Below are 21,693 nucleotides of genomic sequence, written 5' to 3'. Positions count from 1 at the left end.
ACAATCTGAGCTGCCACTCTTGAAGAGCGAAAATAGGACGCAACAATGGAGTGACAATAAAAGAGACCATTAAAAGACCATTAAAAGTGTTTAAACGTCTTTTAAACTGCCCTCTTTGGCCTAACACATTACCCTTCTCACCCTTAATTAGAGACACCCTGTCCACATATGGGTGCTCAAAGAGGGAAAAACAAATCTGCGCAAAAGCTGATGTACAAAAACATGAAAGCAGTTTTTATTGTTTCCCGACAGCACAAGTCAACATTTCACACCGGACTTCCACTTAAATTGAACCCCCATCACAGTTTGAAAGTTAGTTTTCAAAATAAGAAAAAAAATAATAACAATACAACTATGAAAAAAGACAACAACACTTAAATCAAGATCTATAAAAAATATAAAACATAAACAGTACTATTCTTTAATAATCTCCATTGTGACAAGTACCATTTCAAATAACAAAAACATAATTTAAACATTTCCATCCATAAATTTACAGAAAAAATGCTGACACTGATAAATGAATTTTAAGTATTAGTTCTTTTTTAAATAGAGGGAAAAAGACATCATTTTGTCATGCAGAGGATGAAATATTAAATATTAATTCAAACAAAAATAATATATATTCATATATATATATATATTTCTCTATGTATATCTCTCTCTTTTGAAATTTCAAGTCAAAACATTCCCCCCTCCCTCACACAGGACAAAAACAAAAGCTCAATTAAAAAGTAGAATGACAAAAGAATGAGAAGTAATGACAAATGCTTTCATAGCTGCCATTTGTAGCATGGCCTTTCCAGAGAGACTTGTAAAAGCGAATTGAAGCAACGCAGTTTTGGCACAGGAAAGACGTCCGGTAACGGCAGTAGCATTCACTTTTATTTTTTTTTTTGTAAAAAGACAAAACGAGGGGAGGGAGAGATGCCAAAGCATTTGTGTTGTTATTTTTTCACCTTTCTTTCTCTTTCTCTTTCTCTTTCTCTCTCTCTCTCTCCCTCCCTCTGTGGTGATTTTGTCATATTTTCCTATAAAAACATTCTGTGCATGGCTGTGATGGGATAGAGCAGGAGGAGTAGGGGAGTGGAGGAGGAGGCGGCGTGGTGTCCCAGAGCGAGGAGGGAGGGTGCAGAGGAGAGGTGGATCCCAGAGGAGCGTTCACTGCAGCATGGCTTTAATGGCCTTGTTGGTCGACTCGTCACTCAGATGCTTTGTGGTGTACCTGTTGAGAGCACACAGAGGTCACATCCACCAAAACAGTTAGAAGCTTATTTATTCAAATGAATTGATTTATTAAAACATTACTATCAAGCTAATTTACTTTGACTAAAACACACACACATAAACACACACACACATTAAATAATTCAGTATAATTCAGTTGTCATTACGGACTCTTTTACTCAGTCAACTTTGTCCGATTCAAAAGTGCAGTGTATTGCCAAAAACACACACACGCACACACACACACACACACACACACACACACACACACACACACACACACACACACACAGGAGTCTGACTTGGGAGGGGTGGTGAAATTAACCTCTCTAAGCTATTTGATTGGTTAAAAATAGCATGGCTTGACTGGCGTGGTCTGACCTGCCAGTGAGGCCAGTGGAGGTCTGAGGCTGATTTGGGTGGAGGGGTTGCTAGGATCACCACAGGACCCCCACATCAGTAGTTGCCATAGCAACAGGGTAACGCTGCCGTTTTTAGATTCAGATATGGCAGCGGATGGATGAAACCCAGAGTGTGTGTGTGTGTATGTGTGTGTGTGTGTGTGTGAGGTTTGATTGACACGTGTCCTAGTTGGCTTTCACCACAGGAAGACCCACAGGCTTCACTGGTGTGAGACACAGATGTGTGGGGGGGGGGGGGGGGGGGTTGCCATGGAGACGGTGGAGCGCAGGCGGGGCAGCTGCTACTGTGAGCCTGCAGGTGAGGAGTGTGATGCCGGCGGACTGTATGTATAGGTGTGTGTGTGTGTGTGTGTGTGTGTGTGTGTGTGTGTGTGTGTGAGACTCTAGCCAGAGTAGCGTTGATTTGGGGGCTTTTTGTCTGATGTGTATGCCTGCTAAAAATCAACAATAAACAGAGAGGCCTCAAAGACAATCATCTGCAGTGTTAAAGTGAAGGGGATGAGTTGAATGGGTTGAGGGGGTAGGAATGAGCCAGAGGTTAGTCCTCCGAGCGACTCCCATCTTTCCCAGAGCCAGAACCTTCTGCTAGACGACTCCAGACCAGACGCGTGAAAGTAGGCTGCTGGAGGGAGCTGGTGCTAAAGCAAATTCAGGCTGACTCCTAGTCAGTCGTTTAATTAGGGGCTGTGCACACCAGAGGAAGTCTCAAACCAATTATCAACTCCTTCTGTGAAGTCCAAGTAAATGACACAGTGCCCACCCCACCAGTCATATAGCATGAGAGGGTTGCTGACAGCACTGGTGATGTACCCTGGACTTAAACTGTCAGTTCCCTGACCAAGACCCCCCGAAGGAAAGAGGGGGCGAAGGTCTGGCAGATTCATCCCCTCCGGTCATGTGTTACAAGCCAGGGTGTGGATCCTACATGGCACTGAGGCCAGTGACCATTACAACTCAACCAGGATTAGAATTAAATCCCAAAAATGGTCTTGATGCCGTCTTTGTATACTTCTTTTAAAGCAGAGCAAGCTTTGGTTGGTGATGGATTTTATGAATTGCCACAATGTATAAGACTAGCAGTGGGATTTTGAATACGAATATTCAAATATTTACAATATATAGTTCCACATGGAGGAATACAATCATAACTACCTGAGAGCATTAAGAAGGCCTTCTACACTGTTTGGAGGTTGGTCACGAAGAACCTTGATGCATCCTTTCATCTGTCAGTGGAGAAAGAAAAACAAAAGTTAGTGCATATCCTCAGCTTCAACACAGGCATTGACACTGCAACATAAAGCTTCACTCTCCATTCTCACAATAACAGTGCTAAATGCCCTCATTACATTCATAAAAACTATAAGGCCACTAGCCTAACAACACATATTAGGAAATCCCACATCTCCTCTACAGCCATGCCCTTGAGAAACTGTTTACATGGTGCAGACACCGGTAGGGTCAATGCTTGTGTGCTCGTGCAAACATGTTTAAGAATGGGCAGGCATGCAGGAGGCACTCACGTCGATCTTGGAGGACTTGGCGAAGGCCCCCACGGGATGGACGTAGTCGTACAGGATGATGACGCCCACCATCACCCGCAGGCAGAAGGACACCGTGTCCTCGCTGGTGAAGCGGCTGCGGTACTCTCTGATGGATGGTCATGGTCACACACACACACACACACACACACGAGTGTCAGATCCACACATATTGACACAGGGAGATCACACACAAGCACACAAACCCAACACTCTCACACACACACACACACACACACACACCTCTATACAAAGTGTCAGACAGGCCTGATAGAGAGGCATATAGTCATAGCCATAGATTTGTACAGACAGACAGACAGACAGACATGTAGACACAGAAACACAGACATATAGACACACACAGACAGACAGACAGACACACACACACACACACAAAATATACAGTAAAAGGCAGCAGATCTGAGGATTTGTTTGATATGTCTGCTAGCATCACTGTTAGTGCGAGACATCGATCAAAACACTTTCTCTTTCTCTTTCAAATGGTTTGTGACTTACGGCGTCTCCAGCATGACTTTGCACACGCTGGCCATCGTGCTGAGGACATCAGTGGTGTTCTCGATTGGCAGGTTCTTGTTCTGCGGCAGCACACAGACACAGCATGCTCAAATCAATAGGAACCCCGCTCACCCCGATCCATACTAACTTTATAATGAGATCCAGATTGGAAACAGTGGCACGTTCGATAAACCACTGAATCACTCAAAACACAGTTTATTTTTGAGCGTGTGAGCATTTTACAGGTGGTCGGGACGGACGCTGATTGCGCTTACCTCGGAGACAAACTTAGTGGTGCCGTCGCTTAATGTCTTCAACATGGGCGTGGCGTCGGCGTAGAACAGAGAGATGCGATTGGCCAGCTCGTTGTTGACTTCATTTTCGCCTTCGGCCTGTGTAGCGACATCAAAGGAGGGCGATCATTATTGGGCGGCTAAACGCAGTTCAGAAACTACTGTACGTCTTCAGGTTTTATGTCACTGTCAGTACCTTTTTTCCACATGGAAATGTGCTGAATTACTCTGTTACATAACAGGTACACCACAGTCATTACACGGCTGACTGGCCATCTTTAAAATTCATTGTTAGCTTCCGACTCAGCATATAGGATAAATAAATCATTCCAGTGTACCGTGTAGATGAATTTCAAACGTCCACTGAGACAATCAATTCCGGGCTGCCGGGAAGATCACGTCCACATAGCCGTGGAAACTGTAAGCTTTTATATTTTACAGTATAATGCTGCAGTATGTGATGCTAACAGCGGACTCCACTGAAACCTCTAAGAGGCCCATTATGCAAGTGCGAGAGGCTAACAGTCCTGGGTGCAGCTCCGGCCGTCTTCCTCTTATACGTAACCATTATTAAATCAACAGTGCCAACTGTTCCCAGAGCAGCAGTAACAATGTGATGGGTTTCCCCCAGTGGAGCGGCAGTAAGAGGAGTGGAAAGATATCTACCAGGAAATAGAGTCCCGGCTTTATTTCCCCCGAGTACAATGTGTATGAATCTAATGGACTGTTAGAAAGTCCAGCCATGAAATAATGACCCGGAGTGGGGCAGCGATGATGTTGCCCGTCACGCCGCTCATCGAGGGCCGGCTCTGATTGAAAGCGCTGGTTCCACTCAAGTGGGCAGCCGGCAAAAGCTGGCTTGAAGACTGCTGGCTGCATGGAGATGGCACATACTGGCGTGCTTCCATTTGCTTAATGGCATAGCCATATTTGGAGGGAAGAAAAGGGGTGAAAGAGTGACGTAAAGAGAGAGAGAGAGAAAGGGAAAACTGAGTAAGAGAAGCTGGAGGGGAAAAGGAGCTGCAGGCTTTTACCCTGACAACAAAGACTGTGTGTGGGTGTATGTGGGAGTGTGTATGTGTGTGTGAGAGAGAGAGAGAGAGAGAGAGAGAGAGAGAGAGAGAGAGAGAGAGAGAGAGAGAGAGAGAGAGAGAGAGAGAGAGAGAGAGAGTGTGTGGTGGGGGGACTGCAGTCATATTGTTCTCCTCACTGAAATATTAAACATTTCGTCTTCACGTCTACATGGCCTTTCAGGCAAAAAGAAAAAAAAAGAGGGAAAAAATGAGACAAAGACAGACCATTGTCTCTGTGGAGCGCCACTTGGCACAGAACATCTGAAAGGTTTTTAGCTAAACTGCTCCAAATGTGGGTTGACCTACATCCCAGGTCATGCCAAAATTCCATCCTTCTCAGTCCTCTCCTCATACGGACGGGGCATCCAGAGTCTCCTAGACTCCCCCAGAGCCCTGGGGCCATACCGACTCCTCGACTGCAGCCAGGAGGAGTGGGTGTGGAAGTGGAAGTGTGAGAAGTTAATAGAATGTACACCAGCAAAAACCAGCGCAAAAACGACTAAATGAAAACATTGAGGAATCGAGAACTGAAATTTACTCCAGCGTAGAAAATGAGACACCTTTCTGAGAACTCTAAAAAAGAAAAAAACCTGCGGGGAGTGTAGCAGAGAGGGGGAATACCAGCGCCGCTCACTCAAGTCTGCGGAGCCAGCTGCAGGTCTGAGCGCTTCCCCTCGTGGGATGTCGTTTCACTGGCCCCAGGTCAGGTGTGAGGCCCTCAGAGAACCACTGAGTCCCATGGGGTGGGGGGCGGCCCACAGCGTTTTTACGCTCGAGCGAGCCGGCTGAACTCCCTGGCACTCCCCACGGGGGCGGGGGGGTTGGTGGGGGGGTTGGTGAGGCAGTCCGCTCGGCGACAGCAAGACTCGTCTCGCTGAACGCTCAACACCGTCGAGGGAGAGAGAGGAGACGAACGAGTGAGGGAGGAGGAGGAGGAGAGAGGAGTGGGGGCAGCAGGATGAAGAGAAGGAGGAGGAGGAGGAGAGAGGAGTGGGGGCAGCAGGAGGAAGAGAAGGAGGAGGGGAGGAGTGTGGGCACTATGAGGAGGAAGGGGGGGTTGTGGGGGGGGGGGGGTGGAGAGATGGAGATAGATGGAGATAGATTTAGAAATGGGAGAGTGGGAGGAAGGGAGACAGAGAGGAAGACAAAACGGGTTTGTGTGTAGGGAGATGAAATGGAAAGGAGGACAGGTTTAAGGAATGGAAAGGAAAATAAAGCCGGAGAGGGAGAAGGTCATGGCCGACGGAGAAAAGATGGAGACAAGGACATATAGATGTAGCCAAGATGAACAGAGGAAGAAAAGGACTCATTGTACTTATACAGGAGTGTGAAGAGCATACGAGTGAGTGATTGTGTGTGTGTGTGTGTGTGTGTGTGTGTGTCTACTCACGGGGACATTGTTGATCCTCATACGGTTGAGGGTTCTCCTGTAGTAGCTGAAGTCGTTCTGGATGGCAGGATTGGTCATCTGTAGGATAAGTCAAACACACAAGAGATAAAAAGACAGCAATTGGCCTTTTCCATGGACAGACACAGTGTAGTTTTAGTTAGTATGCTTGAGGGTGTTGTCTATTTGTACATAATAGCACTCGTGCCTATTTTATTACCTGTACTACAAAGTATTTTTTCTTTTCTTTTATTTAATGCTATGTGGGAGCATTATTTAGTAATTTCACATTGAGATTTAGTTTTTTCCCCCTATAATAATGTGCACATAATGAGTGTAATAAAACAACGGTCCTAGAAAGAAGACTTCTGGAATATGTGAATATTTATGAGTGCTTGTGTTTGCAATTTGTGTCTGCACAAATACATGTCTGTGCCTTCATTTTCCAGGAGTCTATTATGGCAGCAGGCCCTGCAGCAATACCTTCATAGACACCCCCACCACACACCCAGCCTCCACCCACCCAGCCCACACAAAAACGCTGCTCAGTACAGCGCCGTGTCCATGACAGAGCCCTGACACACCGGAACATAACCCTCGCCTGGGGCCTGGGGCGCTGAAAAGGGGGACACTGATAGGATTAGCTGTCGCTTTACTTAAGTGGATCTTTAGCCCGCTGGCAGAGGCTGCTGCGGCAGCAACAGCGGGCAGTGGGAGCGGTCAGCTGGTCGGCTGGCCCGGCCGGCGGAGGGGGCGCACGGTTGCTTTTTTTTTTAAAACGGGCTCTCGCTTCTGCTAGCGCGTGGCGGCCGGGGCTTGCCCTCTTAGCTGGATCTGGCCACAGCGCATCGGCTACTCAGTGGACAGAGAGAGGGATAGATGCCAATGAGAAAAGGAGAATGAGAGAGAGAGAGGGGGGGGGGGGAGCGGGAGAGACATAGAGCGAGTCGTACAAGAATGAAGAGAGACAGCAAGACTGTGAAAAGAGAGAGGGCACAGAAGGAGAGAGAGAGCAGGGAGAGAGCACAATGAAGAGACATGGAGGAGAGAACAACAGAGACAGAGATGGAGCGATAGAAACAGAGACAGATAAGAGAGCCTGCGAGAGAGAGAAAGACGAGAGCGAGACACTCAGAGATGTTCTCATTAGGTGGAGTTTGGAGAGATGGATGGACAGGAGGGAGGATTTGGCTGCCCGAGGGCATCATTTAACTGGGGTGGGGGATGGGGGGGGGCGGAGAGGGACGCTGGTCAGGGGTCAGAGGCCGTGACCCGCTCACTGGTGTGGGTATTACGGCTACAGATCTATGGCAGCAGGCCAAAAAGAGAATAAGAGCAGAATTTATTCCTCAAGGTCAAGAGCAGCGTTTAGAGAAGAGGGCTGCTTTTAAAAAACGCTGCCCTCTGTATGATGTGCACACCACCGACTGAAACAGGCATGTGAGCGGAGGTGAGAATGCTGTGCTACTGTTCACCTGGGCAAGCATGAATGAATGGCAACCAGAGATGGAATTCATGGCCACTAACAGCAACTTCAGCATGCCATTGAGTTTACTTAAATTCACTTCACAAATGAGTGACCTTGACACAAAATAAACTGAGCTGGCAACCACTTCTGTAGCCTTGACCCAAAAATGATGGGACTACATTCATTTTCCCTTTTTAAATATGCATTATGCTTGAATAAAAAAATCTAGCTGAAGCATAGGTGTAAGCAGGACTATTTGGAGGGCAGGACACTTCAAAATCCTCATCAAAGTTGAATCACCGTAAATACAAAGGCGAAAAGAATGCCCAGGACATGACTAAGTCATAAACAGTCCATGACAGATCACATGATAGAAGGAAATGAAGTGCTGACAGATTCATAAAGTTTATACAACTTGTACAAACACTGGCCACACTCACCCTCCATGGCCCTGTGTGTTCAGAGCGCAGGCTCCCAGGGGATCTGAGCATCCCGGGGTTCTGCAGAGCTCCTATTGTTTGGTTTGGGCTCGGCGTGATTAATGACTCTGTATGGAGGCTGTATGGAGGACCGTCTCTGATTGAGTGTTAATGGTGCGTGCCTCTTGATCTCGACTCTCCTTTTCCAAAGATCTGTTAGCACTGAGGGGTGTGTGCGTTTAAAGTTCGGGGCATTCCGTTCCCTCTATAAATCATTCACCACCTTCATTTCCGCCCGCCGCACTTACAGGGTCCCCACCAAGCAACCCCCACCCAATTCCAACCCCTTTTTTTCCGGGTCCTCCTGTGAGCTGACCTACATTAGGGAGTAACATACTCCATTTCTGTCACCAACACACACACACAGACACACACACACACACACACACACACACACACACACACACACAGACAGTAGATACAGTACATACTTACACAAACAGTGTTTGCGTGCAAGCAAAACACTGACCTTTCTGGCTAATGGACAACAAAGGACGCCTCTTTAACTGGCTGAAAAATTTGATGCTTTTGTTTGTCCTGAGAGTGGAAGGGCAAGGCCCAGTAACGGCACACTTCTAATGACTTTACGACTGCATGATCAAATTCAGATGGCTTCCAATGAGTGAACCGTCCAGTAAAAAAAAAAAACTCCCAGAGCCGTGTACTTAATGGAGGGGGCACTGGGGTCGCCCGAGTACACAGTTTGAAAGGAAAGAAATAAAACACACACTCTGGCACAAGCACAGGGCTACCAGATCACAAAGTCACTTAGCTGACCACTGCACCCCCTGCCCATATATCCCCCTGGTCTTATCAGTCAACCTTCTGCTTCTTTGACGAGGCAAAGACGTCAAAGTAATTGGCTTGGCGCTACATTAGCCCTATTGTTCAGGATGGTGGATGCCAGCACGACTGGCATTACCGCACAGCGTGGCACTGCCCCGGCACAACGGACTGGTGCTGAGTCCCTTGTCCGTTCACCAGACAGTGTTGTGGCTAGTGCCAGTCCAGACGGCCCCATTTGTTTATGCCAGGCAGCGGCTGGCAGGCGCGCCAGCAGGGGCTATCTAGGTCAGCGCGTGGCTCGTGACTGAGGGCTGGCAGAATGGGGGCTGGCATGCCACCTTGCACCCCCCTACCTACCCACTTTTATCGAGCGCGAGTCAAGGCAGGGGGCTCTAATTGGGGCGTCCCAGCCCCAGAGCCTGGGGGGAATCTGTGTGTGGGTATGTGAGTATATGAGTGTGTGTGTGTGTGTGTGTGTGTGTGTGTGTGAGTGAGTGAGTGAGTGAGTGAGTGAGTGAGAGAGAGAGAGAGAATGTGTGTGTGCTGGGTGTGTGTGTGGGAGGGGCAGCAATTTCTCACACTGCTCTGTACAGCAAGAAATCTGTAAGGCATGGTGATCATCTCAGACAGACGTAGAAGTATTTCTGCCAGCGACCAAAGTGACAGCCACTTACAGCATGTCACGGGGGAGGGAGAAAATGCACTTCCCTCTCCATGAACTCAGCTGAACCCAGAGATGAGCGCTCGAGATGCCTCAGCGCGGCAACCGAGCCCGACGACACCGCCATGCCCCAGGTGGAAGATTCCGTTTGTTCTGGGGAAGGGGGAGGGGGGTCAGAATAATAAAAAAAAAAACATCCCCTACATTGTTCTTTAGTTCTCCCTTATGCTTGTATGGAGATACCGCAAACTTGGCTTACACTCGGAGACAATATGAAACGCTAATTAACGTCTCGTTAGCCGGCACACTAATCCTATTACAGTCTAATTAGCGAGCAGGAGGAACTTGTTAACCTATTACACCCAACGCTTATCACACCTGAGGGAAAGGTTAGTGTGTGGAGAACAAAGCTTCCACATACAGCCCCCCACATACACACACACTCACACATGCAAGCACACACACACACGCACGTGCACACACACAGGAAGTTGAGCAGCCGGCGAGGTAAAAGACACATTCCTCACTTATTACCACAAGATAAATAATTATGAGTCAGATTAAACTGCTTTTTGTCAATGCATTGTTATTCATGTGGTACTAAGGCAACCCTATGATACACTTAAACCTGGCATAACAACTAGAACCAGTGAGATAGCCCAAGTCAGAGGGCTCTAGAACAATCTTTTCCTTTGAGGCTAGACAGTCAGAGTGAAAATTTCCCCTTAAGTTACTCAAACTGAAACTGACATTTTTGTCTGACTCATGTATGATGGTGGTTTTGCTCACTCCAGTTCAGAGTGTGAGGTGAGACAGACCAAGTCTGAGCTCTACTGGACGCCACATGTGCAAATGTACAGTATTTGATCAGGCTTGTTCATAGAACCTCACAGTCATAAATATATGAGCAGAAAGCTTTGTTACAAGACCTGTACTGCTTTAGCCTGAGGTTATTATCTCAGTGATCTATGCATATAACATTTGACACCACTGGCTCAAAGTGAGAACCTGGCACACACACACGCACACACACACAGATTGCACTAAATGGGAAGGTGAGCATGCTAAGCTGGTGGAGGATGCGGGTGATGGTGGTGGAGAGGTGGGCGGGCGAGTGGACACCTGCCTTGAGCTCGTCGAAGCGCAGCGTGAAGTGCAGGATCTCAGCAAACTGCTTGGCCAGGGCCTGCTCGCGCTCCAGGTGCTGCGTGGGGTCATCGTACGTCTCGCTGGTCAGGGCCCGCAGCAGGCTGTGAAGCGCCGCCTCTGTGTAGAAGAAAGAGAGAGAGAGAGAGAGAGATAGGGTGGGAGAGAGAGGGAGAGAGAGAGATAGGGTGGGAGAGAGAGAGAGAGAGATAGGGTAGGGGAGAGAGAGAGAGAGAGAGATAGGGTGGGAGAGAGAGAGACAGAGATAGGGTGGGAGAGAGAGGGGGGAGTGAGAGAGAGAGGGATTGTCGGAAGGAAATGAAAAACAAAGATGAATCATGTTATCATGTTTGACTACAAATGAGTTTCTTTACAGTGATTAGGTTTCAGTGTGGAGAATCAAGCTGTAATCATGGAAACTTATGTATGTGGATTACAACAGTAAAACACTTGCTCCTACTCCTAGTGTGTGTGTGTGTGTGTGCACACATATGTGTGTGAATACACATAACTACATTTCTTGAGAGAAGCAACCGGATCCTAAAACACTCATTACCATTTTGTAGATTTGAAACGTTTCATCTTGTTTCTGACTAAACGGGCATTAAAACACATTCCGAGGTCCGCGGCACAATTCCCTCCAGGAATGCAGCTCATCCAGTTCAATTAGGAGATTGTTATTTAGCTTTCCTAGCTCTGTTGTACAGCGCGCCTATGCAGACCAACACCGCGCTCACAGACAATACAACAGAGACAGACTTGTGATCCTCTCTTGGGTGCTTCAACAAGGCCCTTTGGTCACATCACATAATCTAATACAGACATTAATATCAAATGATCTAAATGCATGTAGCCCCAGATGCAAACACACACACACTCACACTCACACTCACACACTCACTCACACATACACTTACATAACATACTCAGCTTAAGTCCCAAGACGACCCTAATGCAGTAGGCTAAGCAGAGGCTTAGAACCCCTGGAGGAGGTGTGGTGTGTGTGTGTGTGTGTGTGTGTGGAGATGCATAGACTATGGGCAGTGCGGCGCATTAAGCTCATGCACTAACAAGCGCCTGGCACTCTTGCATAACATAAACGACGTGCTGGGCCCACACTGGGTCACACTAAATGAGATTACACAAGAGGGACCGCCGAGCACAGGGAACAGATATTATTGTTTATGATTGATTCAGAGGGAAGGGCACGGACAATGAGAACCAGGTCAGCAAGCATGGGACCTGAACCACACACAAACACACACACACGCTGACGACCACCGAGCAAGATGGTGGTAAGTTAAGGAATCTGATCCTCTGGAGGGGAGTCGATAATTCCCAACGGATTTTTGGATTGGATTGACTTTTTACAATCTGAGAAAGGGAAAACACATGAGGACAACTCATTGGTGTGCCACAGTCCACAATTTGAAATAAGTAGAATATTACATCTCTTCCTCGCACAAACTCGCATGGTCAAGTTAAGGTCATTTTAAATGAAAGAAAAGGAAAATGATGGAAAAGCACTAGTGTCCATTTCTCTCGGTGAGACCAGACACATACACCACAGGCTCTTCTGTGAGACTCCGCTATGGAAGATCCGCTTTCCGTTGCTCAGACTTCCAAAGTGAGAAGCCCAGTCATCCAGTGTTAGGGTCAAGCCTTAGTGGCCATCAATCAGCCATTCATCTCCTCTGCCGAGGCCAATTTGCGAGCACATCAAACGTGGACGGGGCTGGAGCACACTGACCCCTGACAGACTGCAGCGGACAGGTCAGCGCCTTGCTCGTCTTCACTCCTCACCATGACGGCTTGGTTTCCTCTCCGAGACAAACAGAGATGCACCTACGCGCCTGGAAAAACGAGCCTGTCCACCCTAAACGTGTCATCAGATTAGGAGCGGAAACTTGAAGATGATCATGATGTATGAGAACATCATGCTGCTACCTTGGTAACACTCTTGCAATACCTGTTACACAACAAATTTGTTATCTATAACATATCTGTTGCAAATCTGTTGTAATGGAAATTTGAAATAAAGTGCTAATTTATGACTCCTACACCTTTCACCCACTTCATTAGGCTCCTATAGAAACGCTTTTATGCATTTTTCGGAACAAATTAAGACAAGCGCTCACCTTACACAGTATTATTAGACAAGCGCATCTTACACAGTATTATTAGACAAGCGCATCTTACGTAAGGGATAATGTATAGGACGCCGGTCATTATTGGGAAAATAAGTCCAGACAGGGCGAACCGGACTTGTTGAAATAATAAACTTCCCACGATATGACTTTAGCCTACATAGCCTAGCCTATTTGTTACCGTTCATCGTGGAATTTGCTGAGAAACAAATAGTTTGCAACAACACACGCTGAACTTGAATCAAGCATTCTTTAGAACACAGCTGATCAACCGTCTGCGTTCACTTTTGAATGAAGTTCCAGTCCTTGTGTAGTGATATGAAAGACCTGAATTAGAAGCACAAACTCCGTTGCCATTGACAGCGATCACTATTTTTTTCAGAGGTCCTATCCTCAAAAATAATGACCGCTAGAACTTTGGGAAATCCCATTCAAGTCAATGGAGCGTTCTACTTGCCTTGTGAAGAGCCGTGTAATAAACAGTATTATTAGACACAGTATTATTAGACAAGCGCATTTTACACAGTATAATTAGCGTTATCTATTCCCTGGTATCTGCTGTTTTCCATTGGCATGAAGATTCACAGAAGTCTGTGCTGAGGCTCTCAGACTGAAGAGCTCTTGGTGGTGTGGTGGACTGAAGAAGCTCATGGCCTGCTGGGCATGGAGACGGGTAGAGACTCTGGGCCGGTCGCTTGAGAACAGAGAGCCTGGCCACGGTAAATTGAGTGGATCGACTACGTCTGTAATGGCCGCCGTGCTTTGATCAACCCCCCCACCACCAGCACTCACAGGGCCTGATCAAAAATGGCCGGGAAGTGCACTTTTCTCGCTGTCCCAGCCAAAACAGAGGCTGAGGCGGGCTGCGCTTAGAGGGGGCCCTGGAGAAGACGGCAGGCTTTTGGCTCTCCCGTGGAGTCTGAGGGAGGTACGGGGGGGTGAAGGAGCCGTCAGAAGCCATCACATCAGCGGCGAGCAGGAGGGTGGAAGAGAAGCACATGAAGGGAGGGGGGAAGAGAGAGACAGAGCGAGGGATAGAGAAAGAGAGAGAAAGAGAGCGAGAGACAGACAGAGAGATAGAAAATGTGCAATGTGTCCCTGCAGGGTGGCACCCACGCCCTTCTACTGCCCTGGTATCCGAGGCCATCTTTTTCCATCCTCGAGAGGGGAGTGCCCTGGCATGATCCCCTGTTTACCATCCCCCTTGTCCCCACGGTGAGGTCTACCGCGCTGCAGTGTCCCGATCGACTCTCCCTCAGTGGTGGGGAGAGGGACTCATTTCAAGAGCTGCCTCTGCATACACAGCAGTGGCTGAGAATCTGTTCTGACTGCAGAGACGGGAGATAATGGCAATCCGCTGGCACGCAGACGATGGTCACTCTCATCGCATTCACTCTTGGAAGCAGGCGACTGCGGCTCTGGACTAGAGCTGCCTGCGTGTCAGCGTACAGACTGCAGAATGGTCTAAGTAGTGAGCGTGTCATGCTGGCTCCACAGTGGGTGGGAGGGCGCAGAGTAGGACTTCAAAGCAGTCATCTCTTCATTGCACAACGTTCAAAGAGGCAGCCGGGCCTACAGATCATGTGTGCAAGTGTCCCCTGCTCTTACTGCACCTGGGACACCTAGTCCCCCTCCACACACACACACACACACACACACACACACACACACACACACACACACACACACACACACACACACACACACACACACACACACACACACACACACACACACACACACACACACACACACACACACACACACACACACACACACACACACACACACACACACACAAACCTTGATTTCTCTGACCTGTTCTCAATTACAGAGCCCCAACTTTCCCAGAGATCTCTCTGCGCAGACCATGACATTGAGAATGACTCCGCTGCCAGTAAATGTCAGCCTCACTCGCAACGGCTGTTACGACACACAGGGACCAATTACGCTCAAACAGGAACAACACTAAAGCCGTTCCCCCGGTCTGGCCCCACACGAGTCCCGGCTCGCTAGCAGCCGTGCTGTTATCAGTAATAATTCAATGGAGATGGGAAATGGAATAGGTTTCTCAAAGAGAAATCAAATGCATCTAATAACACTTAAACATCAATCGCAGTAGCTAGTCAAGCATGAGTGAACGCCCCCTTCCCCCATCCTCCTTAGCGCGCACACCCCCTCCCCTCACACACACACACGTCTCTTACCCCCCCTCCCCTCACACACACACACGTCTCTTACCCTCCCTCCACACACACACGTCTCTTACCCCCCCTCCACACACACACGTCTCTTACCCCCCCTCCCCACACACACACACACGTCTCTTACCCCCCCTCCCCACACACACACACACACGTCTCTTACCCTCCCCACACACACGTCTCTTACCCCACCTCCCCACACACACACACGTCTCTTACCCCCCCTCCCCACACACACACACACACGTCTCTTACCCCCCCTCTCCGTGCGCCAGAAGTGGGTGAATCAGAGTGGAAAACGCGGGAAAAGGAGGTGACCTACTTGGTTACGTAACGGCACTGCGCTGGGCGGCCAGGCAGGCGAGTGGGCAGGCGAGTGGGCAGGCAGGCGAGTGGGCTTGGGCCTGAGCTCACTGACTGCGGCTTTGAGGCCATTACTGGGATTAAGGGCCCGCACTCGCCGCCTGGGCCCCCAGGGCCACGCAGAGGGCACAGGAGGGGTAAGGGGGTAAAAAGGGGGGGGAGGGGGGGGGGCAAGGAGGGTCTGGGATGGGGGGCCAAGAGGGCAACCATGGCTAAGGGGGCCCACGGTCGCTCGGGGAGAAAAGGGGCGAGCGGGCTTAGGTCATCATCAGAAGCCCAACAAACCCTCGAGAGGTCGTGAACTGGGAGAGCAGTGTGGGGCGGGGCAAGCAACGAAGCGTGATCGGCAGTGACGCGTGTGGGGGTGTGTGTGTGTTTGTTTAGGGGGGTGTGTGTGTTTGTGTGTGTACATTTGAAGAGGGATGGGGGAGCATGTGCAGTCATGTATGTTCATTTATGCGTATAGCTGTGCACTGATGCCTGCGTGTGTGTGTGGATGAGCCTAGAACTTTCTTCATGAGTGTCAGATAAGCAAGACTGAGTGAGACACAGGACGCGAATGTGAGCACGCATGCACTTGAGTGTGGGTGTGTGTGTGAGAGAGTGTTTGTTTGTGTGTGTGTGTGTGTGTGTGTGTGTCAGAGGTTGCAATTGACTGGCAGTGACCTCAGCGACATTAAGAAAGCAAGAGAAAGAGAGAGAATAAAAGAGCGTGCTGTTCCAGCAGGGATCTGACATAATCTCAAGTATGCGTGATTACAGGTCACAGAGGCTGCGGCTGGCTCACTCACTCAGACGGTCAGACGGTCAGCTTGGGCACCAGGCGCGGCGGACTCACCTAATCTCTGCGAGAACTCATAGAACTTCTTCAGCTTGCCCACCAGTGGCACCACGGCATCCCAAGCCTTCTCCTGCAGCGCGTCGTCGCTTGGGTTCTTGATGGCCTGTTGGAGGAGACACACACGCACGCACACACACACACACACACACACACACACACACACATATGAGCCCCTGGGCTTCCCCCCACTGAGGAAGACATTAGGCATGACACGATTTCTGTAATCCTGCCACCACAGGCTCACAATAGAGAACATTTGATTTTTTTTCCCTTCTTTTTTTTGGAAATGTGTTTAAATTTCAAGAGCCCCATGTCCTGACAAGCAATTTGGCTAATTTGTCATTTGTACGGCACAGAGTGTGTTCTCCTCTTGTTTCTGCTCGTGAAATTAGGAAGATAATCAGGAAATAAATAAATAAAGGAGGAGAACATCTCACTACCGTAGCCTTTGCCAAAATTTCTTCCTTCACACCCCCCCCCCCCCCAAAAAAAAAAGAAACGCCATGGCAACTGAGCTGCAAAGTGGTATAGCAGCAGTAACCATGGCAACCACAGCATGGCAAAATTTGAGGTGTGATGGAATGAATGAATTGACAATCTGTGTTTTTGTGTTGTCTATGTGTGTGTGTGTGTTTCTGTGTGTGTGTGTGTGTGTGTGTGTGTGTGTGTGTGTGTGTGTGTGTGCACGCGCGCGCATGCTCATGTGCATATGTGAGTGTATGCACATGAGCATGCTTACTTGTATGCGCTGGAGAATGAGTAGATTCATTTGTGTGTGTGTGTGTGTGTGTGTGTGTGTGTGTATTACGCACCTCTCGGATTTCCTGACCGGCACCTTTATAGGCCTGCAGCTCGTCGAGGATGTTGCATGCATCCTTCAGCACCACGTCCACCTGCTCCCACACCTCACGCTCTGCTTCTGTGGGCTGCGCATCTGCACACACACACACACACACCCGCACAGACACACACACACACACACACACACACACACACACACACGTGCGCACCCATGCACACACACAATACATTAACATGATTCATTTCTTCTTCATTTTGTGATCATAATCTCCTGACAGAATATATTCAAATAATATATTACCACTTAATGATGACGCAATTGCATTTTGACATCTATGTGGAAAGAGGAACCTTGCTCTGAAGAAAACACTATGCAAAGGGATTTTTTTACCTCTCCCCCTTACATAACCTACACATGCCATAAATGTCCGCTCTACCACAGACATATGGACCAAGGCCCTACACTATTCAGCAGACACACAGACACACACACACACACACACACACACACACACACACACACACACACACAAAGGGAAACAGGAGAGCCAGTACTCTGACCTCTGCCTCTGTCTGTTCTTCAAGGCCATTATATCATCCAGCTGGAATGAACAGTATGCCTTAGTCCTATTACACATGCCTTGCACTCCTGTAGGTGTTTGTCTGAGTGTGTGTGTGTGTGTGTGTGGACCAGCTGGTGATGTGGAGCACCGATAGGAGGGACAGAGGGCTGGGCTGCCGCTGCTGCTGCTGCTCTCCCATGTGAAGGAGCTTGTGGGGCCGTGCAGTGCAGGCAGCCAGGAGGGGAACATTTTTATATGGAAACTTCTAGAGCCACATCTAAGAGAGCGTATGAGAGAGAGAGAGAGAGAGAGAGAGAGAGAGAGGGAGAGAGAGGGGAAAACGATGCTAAACAAGGGGTGCATTCCTGCTCCTCCACGCAAGTGGTGCTCCCAGACAGACCAGCGGTTGCGGGCGACTCGACTGGTGTGGCCAGGGGTTGGTGACACACTCCTCAAGAAGAGCGTGTGTGTGTGTGGGGGGGGGGGGGGGGGCGACGACTACGTGACGCCGCCGTCATCCACACTCTACTGGAGGTGGAGAAAGCCGTGGGTCAGGGAGACAGCGGGCCTGCGTGCTCCAGCAGTCCGTCTCCCTCCGGCTGGACGTTACGCAACCTCCACACAGACAGACAGGCAGGCGGGCAGGGTGGCGGAGGCCGGCTGATGGGGTGGACGCTGCAGTCACCGCCGGCTCAACCAATGGCGGCCCTTGGCCGGTGACCAGCCCTGGCCTGCCTTCCTCTTGCTCCAGCCTGCCCCCTGCCTGCACTCGGAGGGAAGTGCGTCGCCACCGCCCGCCGCTGTGACGTATAGACTTAATTTAGGCCCCGAGGCGCTGGAATGCAGGGTGGGTCTGTGGCACAAACACACACACACACACACACACACACACACACACACAGCCAGGGTGGAAAATGGTCTTAGTAGGCACTCTGAGGGAACAGTTTTATTCTAGACACACCCTCTGGCACGGGCACAGAGGAGAGGGAGAGAGTGTGTGTGTGTGAGAGAGAGAGGGGGTGAGTGTACTGTATGTGTGAGTGTGACTTACTTATCAATGTAGGTCTGTATGGCAAGTCTTGGGTAGAGCAAGTTGGCATAAGTGTGTGTGACATATACTGTACTGTGTGTGTGTGTGTGTGTGTGTGTGTGTGTGTGTGTGAAAATCATACTGGTAGAGAGTGGGACCTACAGTGGGGCTAATAGAAAGTGTGTGTGAGAGAGAGTGTGTGTGTGTGTGTGAGAGCGTGAAGTGAACAGCACTTTTCCACAGAGACTCGTTACAGTAATGCCACTACTATAAGCAGTCTGAGGGCAGCAGAGATGGAGAATACTCGTAAGCCCTGTGTGTGTGTGTGTGTGTGTGTGTGTGTGTGTGTGTGTGTGTGTGAGAATGAGAGAGAGCAGAGGAACAGAGAAAAAGAAAGTGGGAAAGTGTGTGTGTATGTGGATGTAAGAGAGAGGGGGAGAGAGGGAAAGAAAGAAAAAGAAAGAGGGAAGGTGTGTATAAGTGTATGTGTGTGTGTGCGTGTGTGCGCGTGTGTGTGTGTGTGTGTGCGTGTGTGCGCGTGTGTGTGTGTGTGCGTGTGTGTGTGTACGTTAGTGCTGGGGATTCGTATGGAGGTCAGTGCTGATGAGGAGCAGTGTGGTTGCCTGGAGACACATGGGGAGGGGGTTAGAGTGGGAAGACTCACTTTCGAAATCGAGGAAAAAATTTGGCTCCTGCTCAAGGTCTGTGCACGTCAAAACTTTCAGGAGGTTCCCCATGTCAAGGTACCTGCCAAAGAAAAAGAAAGGTGGGGGGGAGAGAAAAAACAAAGGAAGAAGGAAAAAGAAAGGAAAGGATTAGTTAAAAATAGAACATGACTTTAAATACCCAGAGTTTTCTCAGCTGAGAGGGACAACAAAGGCTGGAAGAGAAAACCTCAGGGTGTGTACGTGCATGTGTGTATGTGTGTGTGTGTGTGTCTGTGTGTGTGTGTGTGTGTGTGTGTGTGTGTGTGTGTGTGTGTGTGCGGGCAGGGAGAAGGGATGGGTATCCGATGGAATCTGGTGCCCCTCTGTTGACTCCCAGATCCACATTCCTGCCACCCCTGTCGCCTCGACACAACGAGCCAACACTCCAACCACAGCACACACACACACACACACACACACACACACCCCAAGCCCCTGACTACCCCTAAAAGCATTTCTCCCTGCCAATACCCAGATGTGCCCACATAACACCCATGTGCCCCTCGCCACCTCCAGCCCCCTCCCTCCCTCCCTCCTCGGCCTCCAGACGCTGTGTGGTTTTCCTGTGCAGGGGCCTGGCACACCAGATGTCCCCAAAATCCCCTCCTCGCTCCACACACACACACACACACACACACACACACACACACACACACACACACACACACACACACACACACACACACACACACACACACACACACACACACACACACACACACACACACACACACACACACACACACACACACACACACACACACACACACACAGAGCGGCCCACTTACGGGAAACCCTCCGCCTTGGAGCTCGGCTCTAACTGAGTGGAACCTACAGCACCACACACAGAGCTACACACGCGCACACACACACACACACACACACATAAGATTATATTCACAACCTGCACACACACATAAACACACACACAGCCTCAATTCAATTCGCAGCTGATGGTTCGCAGAGCCTTACTGCCAACACCAACTGCCAACTTACTGCCCAGGCTGGGAGGAGAGACTTGGAGAGCCTTGGAGAGCCGTTATATGCAAAGCAAACGAAGCCTCCATCTTGCCTAGAAATGTCGATGAAATTAGCTTAGCGTTCTCCTGGGAGAGGGACCCCCTCTACCCTGGGGTGCCATTAACCCCGCACCTAAAACCAAAAACGCTGAACATCCAAAAACAGTATACTACCCTCGGCCATTAACCCCTGCTGAAGCACAAACTGGGTCAAAAAAGGCACTTCCAGTCGCTATGAGGAAAAATGACTCTTGTCCACCAATCCTCTGGGATGCCCCTCAGAGGTAGCCGGTGACAAAGTGCTGACCGTAAATCACCCAGACGCAGCGGCGCGGTTTTTCCAGACCGGCCCACAGGGAGGGATGACTGACCTCAACAAGCGTGGTTTCCACAAAACCAGCCTGCAGCCTGCTTATACATCTCTCTCTCTCTCTCTCTCTCTCCTGGTCCTTACTTCTCTCTCTCTCTCCCTCTCTCTCTCTCTCTCTCTCTCACTTTTGCTATCTTTCCCTCCCTCTCCATCTCTCTCCTTCTCTCTCTCTTTCTCTCTCTCTCTCTCTCTCTCTCTCCCTCTCTCCCTCCCTCCCTCCCTCCATCCTTCCTTTTCTCTTTCTCTTTCTCTGGAAGTGCAGACACGGGGATAAGCATAGACGTTAGCGGCGTGTGACGCACTGACCCCTCTGCTGGGCCTCTGCTCTGAGCCACTAGTCGCCAACCAGCGTGGGGCCCTCAGTCAGAGCAGAGGCCCAGCACAAGGCCAGGAAAGAGAAGTCCTGGAAGGGGCAGAGACAGCCAGTCTGTTCCCCAGAACATGTTTTGGTGTGGGGGTTAAGGGGGGTGAGGGTGGGGTGGGAGGGTTCTCGTGAGAGACCACAGAATGAGGTGCTCTACCTGGAAAAACCTGAAAACCTCAAACGGTAGCAGTTGGGCTTGAGAAAATATCTATTTCCCAGCCCTTATGTAACAGACACACACACACACACACACACACAGACACACACACACACACACACACAGACACA

General features: G+C 49.4%; 1 protein-coding gene across 5 annotated transcripts in view; it reads right to left on the bottom strand.

The window, feature by feature from the left end:
* Positions 1–213: 213 nt before the first annotated feature.
* Positions 214–21,693, bottom strand: part of fam49bb (family with sequence similarity 49 member Bb) — a 54,640-nt gene continuing 33,160 nt past the window's right edge. For all 5 annotated transcript variants that reach the window (XM_076290943.1, XM_076290939.1, XM_076290940.1 and 2 more), the window contains 10 exons: positions 19,610–19,692; positions 17,364–17,485; positions 16,549–16,654; positions 10,977–11,116; positions 6,460–6,537; positions 3,979–4,095; positions 3,704–3,783; positions 3,170–3,296; positions 2,802–2,872; positions 214–1,225 (listed from right to left, as the gene is read on the bottom strand). In XM_076290943.1, the coding sequence (XP_076147058.1) occupies positions 1,162–1,225; positions 2,802–2,872; positions 3,170–3,296; positions 3,704–3,783; positions 3,979–4,095; positions 6,460–6,537; positions 10,977–11,116; positions 16,549–16,654; positions 17,364–17,485; positions 19,610–19,682 (978 nt within the window). In that variant the 5' untranslated portion in view covers positions 19,683–19,692 and the 3' untranslated portion in view covers positions 214–1,161. The remainder of the gene's footprint in view (positions 1,226–2,801; positions 2,873–3,169; positions 3,297–3,703; positions 3,784–3,978; positions 4,096–6,459; positions 6,538–10,976; positions 11,117–16,548; positions 16,655–17,363; positions 17,486–19,609; positions 19,693–21,693) is intronic.

This window comes from Alosa pseudoharengus, unplaced genomic scaffold, assembly GCF_046254945.1.
Source record: "Alosa pseudoharengus isolate Yale_2024_CS ecotype anadromous, Long Island Sound unplaced genomic scaffold, YU_APseudo_1.1 YU_APseudo_1.1_scf_18, whole genome shotgun sequence".
In the NCBI taxonomy this organism is placed as follows: domain Eukaryota; kingdom Metazoa; phylum Chordata; class Actinopteri; order Clupeiformes; family Clupeidae; genus Alosa; species Alosa pseudoharengus.
Note: the sequence above shows the minus strand (reverse complement) of the source record. Positions and strands in the feature narration are given on the sequence as shown.